General features: G+C 42.6%; 1 protein-coding gene across 12 annotated transcripts in view; it reads right to left on the bottom strand.

Annotated features, from left to right (window-relative positions):
• Positions 1-13950, bottom strand: part of LOC5568680 (tropomodulin) — a 198473-nt gene that overhangs the window by 169458 nt on the left and 15065 nt on the right. For 9 of the 12 annotated variants that reach the window (XM_021847430.1, XM_021847450.1, XM_021847472.1 and 6 more), the window contains exon 2: positions 11937-12245. In XM_021847430.1, the coding sequence (XP_021703122.1) occupies positions 11937-12014 (78 nt within the window). In that variant the 5' untranslated portion in view covers positions 12015-12245. Of the gene's footprint in view, positions 1-11936; positions 12246-12380; positions 12399-12491; positions 12598-12690; positions 12784-13950 lie in introns of those variants that run through there. The other 3 variants (XM_021847427.1, XM_021847433.1, XM_021847441.1) reach the window with 3 other exon arrangements.

The following is a 13950-nucleotide window of genomic DNA, read 5'->3' as shown; positions in this document are numbered from 1 at the left end:
GATTCAAAAATGAGTACAATATCTAATCAAAACAATAGTAGTAGTGCAGGTAGTAGCAGTAGTAGGGAAGCGAACCCCTTCGCAAGAAGTGGGCTAGCTAGATCTCCGTTGAGGAGAGTAGAAGCAGGAGGAGGCAGCAGTGCACGTAGTGCCAGTGCTGGAACCCATATTTCATCCCCGGCTAACGCATCGGGTGAAGTTATGGATGGAGCGTGGTTGATGAGGGCCATCAATAAAAGTAGAGATGGGCTCTCTGCGATGGAAGTGGCTGCACAGCAGCTCGACTCCATAATTGACTTTGCGTCCTCGAAGTCTAACATCAGCAAGGACCTCAAACAGGCCTTGCTTAGACTTCGTAAGTCAATGTTGGCGGCCAAGCAGAACCATGCTGAACCCATGGTGACTGTGGCTGCGGCAGAACCCGTGGAACTGAAGGTGCCGAAGTCTACCCAGACGGAACCCTTCGTTTTCGCGGGCAGCCCCAAAAGCGTGGAAGCGAATGCTTACAGCAAGCAATCGCAGAAGCGCGCGAGGCAGCCGTCAGGGGAGGAGCTACCCGGCGGCGCTCGTAAGGCCAGGCGGATACTGACCCCGAAAACCGGCAGAAGTGCCGGAAAATCGGACCCCAGCCAGGCGTCCCGGAAAGCCGAGAAGGGTGGGCCCGAAAAGGCTGGCCCCTCACGGAGTGATGGGAACAGGGGGTTGCGACCTTTGAGAGGTCCTCCATCACCACAGGTCAGGGCGGAGCAGGGGGGGGACGCCCCCTGGACAACCGTAGTGAGGAAGAAGAAGAAGAAGAAACAGGAGAAACAGGAGCGCAGGGATACCAGACCTAAGAAAGGTAGGAGGGTAGGTGCCAAGCGCGAAAAGGGTGATGCGATCATCATCAAGACGGAAGAGTCCAAGTACTCGGAAGTCCTGAAGGCGATGCGCAGTGACGCGAAGCTTGCGGATCTAGGAGCCGACGTACGCAGTGTCAGACGCACTCGTACAGGTGAAATGATCCTCGAGCTTAAGCGCGACAAGGAGCGCAAGGGCGCCGCCTACAAAAGTTTGGCGGAAGAGGTCCTTGGCGCTGGTGTTGAAGTGAGGGCTCTGACGCAGTCAGTGACTCTGAAGGTGATGAACCTTGACGAGATCACTAACGCAGAAGAGCTCGTCACGGCACTGCGGCAACAGTGCGAAGTGCAGGTGCCCACCACCGCCGTTCAGCTACGGAAAGGTTCGGCAGGTACTTAGGTGGCCTTAGTACACCTACCTGTGGCAGACGCAAATAAGTCCGCTAAGGTAGGTAAGATCAAGGTTGGTTGGTCAGTATGTTCACTGAACATACATGAGCAACCAGTGAACTACTTTAGGTGCAGGGAACCTGGACACAAGTCCTGGGGCTGTAAAGGCCCTGATAGGACTAAGTTGTGCAGGCGTTGTGGTGAGGAAGGTCATAAGGCACTAGGCTGCAAGAACCCTCCCAAGTGCTTGATTTGTTCCGGCAAGTCCGTGAACAACAATCACCCAACGGGAGGCTCAAGGTGCCCGACCTTCAAACGAGCCATCAACGAAAAATCACAGTGCAGGTAACGCAGCTGAACCTGAACCACTGTGACGCAGCTCAGCAACTGCTGTACCAGTCAGTTGCTGAGTGGGGGACGGACATCGCCATCATATCGGACCCATACCGAGTACCCGCCGGCAACGGCAACTGGGTCGTGGATGGATCCGGAAAAATGGCGGCGATATGGACAACGGGTAAATACCCTGTCCAGCAGTTGGTGTCTACTACCTACGAGGGCTTCGTGATCGCCAAAGTAAACGGGGTCCTCTTCTGTAGCTGCTATGCGCCTCCGAGTTGGTCGACCGAGCGGTTCACGCAGATGCTGGACTGTATGACGACCGCGCTGACAGGGCGAAGGCCAGTTGTAATAGCGGGTGACTTCAATGCCTGGGCCGTGGAATGGGGAAGCCGTAACACGAACCAGCGAGGTCAAATCCTGCTAGAGGCATTGGCCGTGCTAGATGTCGATCTGGCTAATGTTGGTGCCAAAAGTACCTTCAGCCGTAACGGAGCGGAGTCGATTATCGACGTTACTTTTTGTAGTCCTGGCCTAACGAGTAGTTCGAACTGGAGGGTAGACGATGCCTACACTCACAGCGACCACCTGGCGGTTCGCTACAGTATCGACTACAACAACAGCAGGCAGCGGGTTGAGGAAGCGGCTAGGTCAAGGCCAAGCCCTCGTAGGTGGAAGACATCGTACTTCAATGATGAAGTACTTAGGGAGGCGCTCCGCCGTGAGCGTAACCTACTCGGCCTAAGCGGGGACGAACTGGTAGCGGTGCTTACGCGTGCATGCGATGCGACCATGCCTAGAAAAGTCCACCCTAGGAATGGGAGACCACCGACATACTGGTGGACTCAAGCTATTGCGAACCTGCGCCGTGCCTGCCTACGGGCCAGGAGACGGATGCAGCGAGCACGTACTGAGCAGGAGCGTGAAGAACGACGGGCGGTGTTCACCGCTGCCAAAGTCGCGCTGAAGTCTGAGATAAGGGCAAGCAAAAAGGCCTGCTTCGAGGGACTCTGTCAGAGTGCCAACGCGAACCCGTGGGGTGATGCCTACAGGATCGTAATGGCGAAGACAAGAGGTGCAATTGCTCCTACGGAGCAGTCTCCACAGATGCTGGAGGGGATCATCGAGGGGCTCTTCCCGCGCCACAACCCTAGCCCATGGCCTCCTTTTGTAGGACAGCCGGGGATTGGGGCTGGTGATGAGGATAGAGTAACTGATGAGGAACTTGTAGGGATTGCAAAATCCCTAAGCATGGGGAAGGCACCAGGTCCGGACGGAGTTCCAAACCTGGCCCTCAAGGTCGCAATCTTGGAGGCTCCCGAGATGTTCAGATCTGCTATGCAGATATGCCTGGACGAGGGAGTATTTCCAGATGCGTGGAAGAGGCAGAGCCTGGTACTATTGCCAAAGGCGGGGAAACCACCCGGTGACCCGTCGGCGTATAGACCAATATGCTTGATTGACACGGTGGGGAAAGTGCTCGAGAAGATCATCCTCAACAGACTGTCGAGGTACACCGAGGGTGTAAATGGTCTCTCAGGCAACCAGTTCGGCTTCCGGAAAGGGAGGTCCACTGTAGACGCTATTCTGACGGTTAAGAAAACCGCTGAGATAGCACTCCAGCGTAAGAGGAGGGGTATTCGCTACTGCGCAGTAGTGACTCTGGATGTAAGGAATGCATTTAATAGTGCCAGTTGGGCGGCTATTGCTGATGCGCTCCTGCGTCTGGGGATACCCGAGTACCTGTACAAGATTCTCGGAAGTTACTTCCAGAATCGGGTATTAGTCTATGACACAGAGGTGGGTCGGAAGTGCTTTCACATAACCTCAGGAGTCCCGCAAGGTTCCATCCTGGGTCCGGTGTTATGGAATGTCATGTACGACGAGGTGTTGAGATTAAAATTCCCGGCGGGTGTGGTCATCGTTGGCTTTGCCGACGATATTACGCTGGAGGTCTACGGTGAATCGATCGAAGAAGTGGAATTGACTGCAGCCCACTCGATCGCAATTGTGGAGGAGTGGATGAGCTCCAGGAAACTGGAATTGGCACACCACAAAACTGAGGCTGTTGTTGTCAACAACCGAAAGTCGGTGCAGCAAGCGGTGATCAGTGTAGGCGACTGCACAATCACTTCGAAGCGCTCCGTCAAACACTTGGGGGTGATGATCGACGACAAGCTTACCTTCGGTAGCCATGTCGATTATGCCTGCAAGAGAGCCTCCACAGCTATTGTGGCACTGTCCCGGATGATGTCCAATAGCTCTGCGGTGTACGCCAGCAAGCGTAAGCTTCTGGCCAGTGTCGCCTCGTCCATACTGAGGTATGGTGGCCCGGCTTGGGGCACGGCTTTGAGTACCGATAGCTACCGTAGCAAGCTAGAGAGTACTTATAGGCTAATGTGCCTGAGGGTTGCGAGCGCGTACCGTACCGTGTCACACGATGCACTTTGTGTCATCACCGGTATGATGCCTATTGGTATCCTTATCATGGAAGACATAGAGTGCTTCGAAATGCGCGGCACAAGAGGCATACGCAGGACTGCCAGACTGGCCTCCATGGTCAAATGGCAGCGTGCGTGGGACAGTTCCACTAAGGGAGTGTGGACTCACAGGTTGATTCCGAGGTTAGATATCTGGGTCAATAGGCGCCATGGGGAACTAACATTCCACCTAACACAGGTCCTTTCGGGTCATGGATGCTTTAGACAATATCTACACCGTTTCGGTCATGCGGGTTCTCCCGAATGTCCAGTTTGTGCAGGTTTAGAGGAAACGGCGGAACACGTTTTGTTCGTGTGCCCGCGTTTCCGCACAATGCGTGACCGCATGTTTGCCACATGCGGTCGGGACACGACTCCGGACAATTTGGTCCAGAGGATGTGTGCAGACGAGTTTGGCTGGAATGCCGTTTCATCGGCTATCACCCACATCGTCTCGGAACTCCAAAGGAGGTGGCGTAAGGACTCGAGGAGTGACTAGTGCAGACGCTAATCAACAGGTGGTCCAAGGGTTCGCAGTCGGCTACGTAGGTCATACCGGTGCCCTACGGTCGAGATCGACCCTTACAGCGATTAAGTGGCCGCGGGGAGAACATCCTGGTAGCGCTGCTGTCGTGGTGGATACGAGCCTCTGGTTGTTCGGGGCAGGTGGAGGCCCCTTCGTCAGCAATCCCAGCTGGTGCTAGCTGATAGGGCCTGAGCCTTCAGTAGGTCAAATTGCGAAGCCCGCAGTATCAGTTCTTGATACCTGCGGTGCAGCTGGGCGCGGGCTTAGTGGTCGACCCTGCCCGCCTTCAGCGGACAACGGGAGGTGAGGACCACCCGGGAAGCTGGCAATGCGCCAGCATGCTACCTTGGTGGACCCCCATAAGCGTGTCATCGATGTTCGTTGCTGCATGGCTACGCAGCTAACCTGGAGGATGCGATGTGCAATAGCCCCTCTCCGAAGCAATGCCTTCTTGGTGGTCCCGGAGAGACGAAGGGTTTGGCGGCAATGGAAATGGTTTAGTGGGTCGGGGGTGTAGTCCTGTTTACTGCTTGTACGTAGTAAATGGTCCCCAACCCCACACTCCCGGACCTCGGTCCGGAGTCTGTTGAGCAGATTATCCCCCCATTGCTTAGAAGGAAAAAAAAAAAAAAAGAAAAAAAAAGAGGGGCAATGGCAATGCCTCCTGCCTTCTGGACGATAGAACAATTTTACAACAGTAATTATTCTTGTATTTGAATTCATCATGAATGGTCTCCAGTACTCGTATTTATACAAGAATTACGTCATGATAGATAATAATAAAACTTATAAAGTCTACCAAACAATCAGGCTTTTTCAAAAAATCTTGCCAAAAATTGTTCGAAGGTTTTACCAACAGCTCGCAATAGAGATATGCACAGCCGAGTAGTCGACAAACGAATTTCATAAGATCTCGAGTAGGGGAAGGGGTGGTAAAATGAACACCTTAAGGATATCATCTTGTTTCTGATAGAAACACGAGGAATTTGTATAGCTCTATCGCACAACATCAAATATAGGGATGATATCTATAGCAGCGACACGAATTCAGACTAAAATAGCTAAATTTTCACATATTTTTATCGCTAGCAAAAAAAGATACAAATGTTCATTTTACCTGCACTATGTGGGTAAAATGAACAGCTGTTGGTGGTAAAATGAACATCATGCAAAAAACGTGAGCAAAACAAATATTTCTGAAAATTTTCATTGCATAACCGAAAATATATCCATTAATGATTGTAATCCATTCAAAAAGGATTCTAAAGGTATCAGATTTGACACCATATCATAACGATAATCACCTCACTGAAAAACCTCAAGTCCTCCGAGCTAAAAGTTACGTCAGCACTAATTTTCAAACGTGGTTTTCTTAAATCTTCGTTTTCGTTGATATTTTCACTTCAATTGACTTCCGTATCAATCCGAACACTCCGATTTATGCTCTAAATTGTCTGTACGTGATAAAAATTCATCAAAATTTGTTTTTTCTAGGTAAAAGGCACGGTGTTCATTTTACCACCCCTGTTCATTTCACCACCCCTTCCCCTATCAGAAAATCGTGCTTCGTTATTTGGCAACCTGACAATGGTTGAAATTGAAAAACACAGTCGAGTTCATGAAAAATAATCTAGGTGTGTAGGTTCATTCATGTATTCTTCCAAGAATTTCTCTTAATACTAGTTTAAAAATCATTCTATGGAATCCTGATGAAACTTTTTTTTAAAAATATTCTTATAATACAGTATTGGACAAAACATTTGCAACTTTTTCGATTTTTCATACAAAATGACCAACTTTGGTAAGCTATATCTCAGTTATTTATAGACCGATTTGAATGAAATTTTGACAGAACATCAGACATAACGTAAATTTTAACATATATTTTTGAGTAATTTTTCCAATCACAAGTTCAAAAGCAGTAACGGTTTGACTAAAGTCAATTTTTTGACGATTTCTTATAAATGACATAACTAAACATATTGAAGGAATAGCTTCATGGTATCTTCAGCAAAGTTGTAGATTTTAATGAGGTGAACAAGTTTGCTGAAGACAGTTTTTGTGTAGAGCTATCAGATTTTGAGATAAATAGTTTTGAATTTTTCGTCGAAAATTACACTTTAGATAAACCGTTATAATTTATAAACCCATGATTGGAAAAAATCACTTAAACATATATATTAAAATTCAAGTTATATCTGATGTTCTGTGAAAATTTCATTCAAATCGGACGATAAATAACTGAGATCTAGCTTACCAAAGTTGGTCATTTTGTATAGAAAATCGAAAAAGTTGCAAATGTTTTGTCCAATACTGTAATTGTATAAATTGTTCCAGAAACATACTGGGTACATTAAAGAGATTTTTCAATGTATTCGTTTAAGATTAATATTTCTTCATGCGTTCTCTCTTGAACTCGTCTAGAAACTACATACAGAATTCCTATGAAGTAGTTTTATTTTTAAGGAATTACTTCATTTACTTTGACTTCTTGATACAATCTTTCGTATTTTTCTACACCAATATCTCGATATGTTCCTTAAAATTTGCTCCTTATGGGGATGCTATATTGGGATTCTGCTTTGAATAACTCCATAAGCTTTTGAAAGATTTTTTTCCAAAATTACTTTTGTTGAATACTATAAGAATTTTTTTACAACAGTTCCAGGTCAAACCCTAAAGTAATTTCTGAAGTAATCCTTTAAAAACCTTCAAAAAACTTCTGGATGAATTTCAAAATATTTTTTTTAGGAAAATTTACATAGCATTCTATGAATTATATTTAAAAGAATTCCAATTACTGATGCCAATTTGAAGAAATTTCTAAACAAACTTTAAGGATTTTTCATATATTTTTTTTAGGAATTTCGGTGTCCTAAAAAAATTCTAAGATAATTCAATAGTCATGTATGTCATGAATTAGGATTCAGATTGATTCCGGTTGCCTTAAGGGCCAGAGTAAAATTGCAAAATTGCCTGAGCAAAAACCAATCAAAAGGATCCCTACGAAACGAAATTCTCCAAGACGTTAAATGGAACCGTCACTCAAGACGCGTTTAAGATCTTTTTTTTTTCTTACTGTGAAAAATTAGGATGGATATCTTGCATAGTTTTATGGCTCATGCAAAAAGAGTGCATAGGTAATGTATAAAAATCGTTTCGATGCGAAATTTGAAAATGAAATTGTGATGGTCGCTCTTTTTCCCCTTGATAATCAAAAAACCTGGCTACACCAATGTCCCTCGCTCCCTTTAAAGTCTTTGTAGGGTGTTTACGTGGTACATAAGCAAATATTAACACATCAAAATTTGAAATACAAGAACAAAACATATGACCCGATTTTGTCAGCCTAAAATTCATCGAGGGGCTGATAAAATCGGGTCTCTACTGTATCTATTTTAGTTCAAAAGTTATTGAAGTTTTTCTGTTAAAAACGCTTTGTTTATCAGGGCATTTCATTAGAGTTACAAAAATAACACATCTGTAATATATAACATAGAATCTTATTTTGTATGATATAACGTATAATTTTATTTTGTCTTTTGAATGCCATCGAAAAATATTTTTTATGTTTGCCCCAATCAGAGATATTATATATACAGTGATACCTCCATGAGTCGATGTTCCATGACTCGATATCGACTCATGGAACCATACTAAAAACAAAATTTCATGGTTACTATGATGGTCCCTAGAAGCAGCTTTCCAAAGGATTGCTGTTTCATTGCTCGATATTTCCATGAGTCAATGGTCCCTTCAATATCGACTCATGGAGGTTTCACTGTAGATATAACTTCCAAACGAAGATAGGAGTTTCTTCACTCACTAAATTACGCATTTCTTAAGGCTCTAAAAGTGTTTCATAGACAACTTTGATGGTCTACAACTTTGCTGAATCATGTATCATATAATGTCTTCAAATAAGAAGTTATTTACACAATTTCCATGAAAACGTGGACCACCCTAATTTTCAATAACACCAAACAAAGGGATAGCTAGGCAAACAACTTTATGAAAGACCGTTTTCGTCTAATGTTTCATTCTAAAGCTCAAAATGCATCTTTCTGAGTAAAACTGCTGGCTGGGCCATAGTACAATGTACCTTAGCTCATCACGTTGTGAAACTTTGATAAAAATCATTTTTTGTAGTTTTCTTTTAACAAAGCATAAGATGTTTTAAAATCTAAATGTTTAATATTAAAAGTTATTCGATTCAACACATTAATCACAGGTAGCATTTTAAATATTCTAAAGAAAAACACAAAAAATAAACATTTTAAATTGTTCTAAAAATTACTGTGATTCTCGTTATCAAAGTCATGCCCATACTTTCTGGGACACCAATGAAACTAAAAAAAATGCTTTAGATAACCACTAAGTTTTGTATATCCTGGCCCTAAAATTGAGTTAGCTAAGAACTGCACTGGGGGCCTTCCTTAGCCGAGTGGTCAGAGTTTGCGACTACAAAGCAAAGCCATGCAAAGGCTGTCTGGGTTCGATTCCAGGATCTTTTCGTAATGGAAACTACCTTGACTTCTCTGGGCATAGAGTATCATAATAACTATGAAAGTGCTTATTGAACACTGAGCTGAGAAGTAGGCTTTATCCTAATGAGAACGTAATGCCAAGACGAAGGAGGAGAAGAAGAACTGCAAAATGTAGAGAAATCTCGTTTAACTTATGATTTCGTCCAAAACGGCATTGGTAACCCAGTGTGTAGCTCGTTAGTTTTTAGTAAATCAATTAACCAAGAAAGAAAACTATTATCACTGAGAGATAGAGGAGGATCTCTTCTCCATCGTAGCATTTTTAAATAACATGTAAATCAGGCATGCCCAACGTACGGCCCGCGACTCCACTTTGTGCAACCCGCGAAGGTTTTATAGATTCTTCGTTTATTCGCCCCGTTGACTCTTAGCAATTTGATGTTCGACATAGTAAGGCTAACTGTTTTAGTTTCTAATTTAGTTTGTAACAAATATTTAAGGTATGTAATTATTTTATTTTAGAACTTTTTTCCCTTAGAACTTAAGCTTAAATAATCTACAGCTTAGTTTTAGGTCCTGTCGATAGGAGTTTTAAAACCGGTTAAAATTTATCTGCAAATGGATCTAACTTGGGAAGTTCGAATTGAGATTCATTATAAAAAAACAGTTTATTAGATTCGTATTGTTAGAATTACATCAACATAGACAAGCTTTTCACAAAATCTCAGACAGAGATTTTTACGGACAACATAAGCAGGCTTTTCACAGAATCTTCAACAACATTCTACATACGTCTAGCCAAGATTTACATCAAATTCAAAACATAAGTTTTTAAAATCCTGGAATAAAATCCTCGACAGAAATTCCTCAGAGATTTCAAGGAAGGACTTTGAAAAGAACACTAAGCTAGATTCCGGAAAAAATCTAGGCACAATTCTCGCATAACTTCTGATCTCGCCCTAAAAGCCATTGGTAACCATGTGTGTAGCTCGTTGTCTCTGAGCATTTGAATGGATTTTCATGTTATTTAACAATGCCATGGGGAAGAAAGGATCATTATCTACCTGCCCGTAATGTTGGTTTGGATGCTTTTTCTTTCATTTGCTCATAAACAACGAGCTACACACTTGGCTACCAATGGCTTTTAGGGCGTTATCTCAGAGTATGCTAGAATTCTCGCATACTCTGAGATAACGCCCTAAAAGCCATTGGTAACCACGTGTGTAGCTCGTTGTTTCTGAGCACAAGAAAGAATAAGCATCCAAACCAACATCACGGGCAGGTAGATAATGATCCTTTCTTCTCCATAGCGTTGTTAAATAACATGAAAATCCAATCAAATGCTCAGAAACAACGAGCTACTCACATGGTTACCAATGGCTTTTAGGGCGAGATCAGAAGTTATGCGAGAATTGTTGTGAAATCCTGGACAGAATTCTGACTGAAATATTTTCGCCAAAGTTCCTCACTTCGGATCATGAGCCTCACCAAATCTTTGCCGGAAGCATCTACAAGGTGAAATTCTGGCAGGATTTTGAATATGATTCCTATAAAATCCTGGGCATTTTTTTTCCAAGTGTCCAAATTTTTTGGGTAGACTTTTCATTGGGTACTTTGTATACAAGATTTTTGCATGATTTAGAATTCTGCTTCACTGCCCATAACTGCATATTTGTCACATTCGACATTTTTGTCAAATACGAGTTAATACTGTGGAGAGTCAACAAATAACAAACACTTTCGATCGACTTACTGAAATCTGTGAGATTGTTCTCAAAAAATTCGAAAAAAAAAATACCAAGTTGTTTTGTCACATTGTTAATTGTAACCGAATAACAGTCACATTGAGATTTTAAATGCGCCTCGTTATGTAGTAGCAATTAAATTTCTATAAGAATTATTTTCTGACTATTCACCCAATATGCGATATTGGCTGTGCAAAATTTCAGCCTCAAATAATTATTTTTGAGTTTTCGGTAATTTTTTGAAATTTTAGTTGTTTTTCATACTGCCATAAAATGCGCACTTGGTACTCCATTTACTCAATGCCTACTTTTGTCCAATGTTACAAATATGCAGTTATGGGCAGTTCATGCTCATGCGAATATTTGTGCATTTGAAAACTGGCCTGCCAATCTATGTTGTTTTTGCGTCAAGAGGGTAGGGCAAGCCTAGTAAATCAATTCATTTTTTCCAGTAACAACAAGATTGGATATCAATGGCGTTCAAGACGAAATCATAAATTCAGCATAAATAGCAGATTGTCATAAGGCCCAAGTAAAAATGGTGCAAAAGTCAAAACTAAAGGAGAAGTTTTCTCCTTCTAAACCTACAAATCGAAGAAAAAACGCACAGTTGTTTTGTTTAGCAAATAAAAGGGCTGTGTGTTTTTATTTTCTTAGACTTTATTTAAGAAGACTAAAATGTGTATTTGGTTTTGACTTTTGTACCATTTTTACTTGGGCCTTAACAAAGAATCTCACTCTATTTAAAAAAAATTATTTTATAACTGAGTCATCCGATTCTACACGGTTTTTGTAAAAATGGCAGTTATTGAGCTCGATTCAAAATTTGATCATCTCTCATAGACAGATTCGGAACATTAGGAACGATTGTAACTAGGTTAACTGTCAATTCTCATTCGAACATTGACGACTTGGGAAGACTATGTATTCATTTGAATTGTTTGAAATATTGGTATGACGCTCAACCTATTACTATGATTTAAGTAGAACCTTTTGTGGGCCTTATAGACTGGTGTTGACTGTACAACTAATCATGATGGGACCACAGCTAACCCATTCATAATATAAAAGAGAGAAAAATCTCAAAGCTCTACACAAACAAAATAGATATACAGTGATTTTGTACTTACTTCCTCGATCTTGAAGGTGGTCACCGATTTCCTCGTAACGGTGTGCGTTTCTTCGTACTCATCGTAGGTGTCTGCCATGGCGCCGGCGGCTAATCCTTGCTTGCTTCAATCTCTCACCGATCAGCTATACGTTCAGATGGAAGCTCACTAATCACTCACTTGGTTTCACTTCGTTTCCACAATTTTTCGCTTATTTTTGCTCAGATGCAAATTTTTCGCGAAATTCGGTTTCCTTTTATGAGCCACTAGTAGCCGTATTGAACTACACACTCTGCACTCTTCAAAGCTGAAACACTTGAAAATTTACTCCTGCAAACAGAAAATAAAACCCAAAATCACATTTTTCTTCACGCTCAAGAGCAAATTTTCTCAATTATCATGTGTTACATAAATAAACTAATAAATTTTGCTTCTTTTGGTATTTTTGCCTTCCCGCGCACGCACTTTGCACTTTCACTCGTGGGGATTTTCTGTCCCTGCTATGAAAACTGCGGAAAATCCTCGGCTACGACCAGGGGGAAAAGGGTCACGCAGTGAACACTTTTTATTGACCACCTGTCCACGCTTTCTGTGTCTACTATTAGGCAAGTGTGGTTCTCAAAAACACTTCCACTCGATCACCAAACCACAGGCTACGTAATCCCTTCAGCAGCAAGTATCAAATCACTTGTGACCGTTTTCTTGTTCAAGATTTTTTTTCTTCTGGTTTCTTTGCGCGTAGAAGATCACCACCACTGGGTATACCTATACCGACCGTCTTCTCGTGCGTTTGTTGCGCGCTCTACGTCGTGAACGAAACGAAAAAATAGAACAACTGTCAGGCTGAGCAGCTCACCACGCTTTCAGGATTTTTTTTCTCGGGCGGTGGGAAAATTCAACAAAGGCAAGAGGTTTTTGTGACTGTGAGTAAATGAAAATGCTCCAAAGCAATGCATCAGCTGCTTATAAATTAAGGTATTTACAATACGAATTGATGTCGCGTTTAGTAGATGAACAAAATTAGACCATAAACAACATCATAGACACAGCTAAAACAACAAATTTTCTAATTCAAAATGGAAAGTTGCACCACTAAATATCTTTAATGGACCGATGCATGAGTTCACTATTTGACGTTTGAGCGGTGCTGTGTTATTTATGTGGTCATGGTAACGAGTGAATTTGGCACCGCTCAAACGTCAAATTAGTGAACTCGTGCAACGGTACATGCACGAGTTTACTAACTTGACGTTTGAGCGGTGTCGAATTCACTCGTTGCCATGGTCACGTAAATAACACGGCACCGCTCAAACGTCAGATAGTGAACTCAAATATGCGTTTGTGTAATGCAAATATCAAATACGGTTACACAAAACGCGGTAAGATTTTTCACAAGGAAGGCGAAGTCAAAGTTTGAATTTCTTTGCTAGGTTGGCGCACGGCATAAAAACTAACAAGGCAGGCTCTTACTGATGTAAATATCAAGTTTGATTGTTAACATGTGACGTCACTCCTATCGTACCATATACTTTCCGGACCACTAGATCATTTTTTAGGCAATTTTGTTCGAGGTGGATAGGAATGACGTCGTCAAGTAGCTGTCAGTTTTCGGAATATATCACCTTCTTAATATAGTACACACAGTTAAAATAAAAATGTAAATTTAAGTTTATTTTCATGCACATATTTGGAGCATGAAAATCAACTCAAAATTTAGATGTGTTTTAAATTTACACGACTGGAAAAGAAAGATTAAAAGTGTAAATTTAAACGCCGTTGAATTTTACACGTGCGTGTTTCCCCCAGCGTGGTTTGTTCCCTTTTCGTTTGTTCCAAAAGATTTCTCCTGCACCCCGCAATCGGATAGACCAAAAAACTAAACAATTTCATATCAGGTTCGATTCGATTAGTTTATTTTAACGATGCTTAACACTTTCTGTTGAAAGATTGTCGCGAAACCATTTAAGCGGGGATCCCTAAGCGGTGCACCGTGGGTTGGCGGTGTTATCGATCATGGTTGCTAAGTATCCCTTGG

This window comes from Aedes aegypti, chromosome 1 (assembly GCF_002204515.2).
Source record: "Aedes aegypti strain LVP_AGWG chromosome 1, AaegL5.0 Primary Assembly, whole genome shotgun sequence".
Lineage (NCBI taxonomy): Eukaryota > Metazoa > Arthropoda > Insecta > Diptera > Culicidae > Aedes > Aedes aegypti.
Note: the sequence above shows the minus strand (reverse complement) of the source record. Positions and strands in the feature narration are given on the sequence as shown.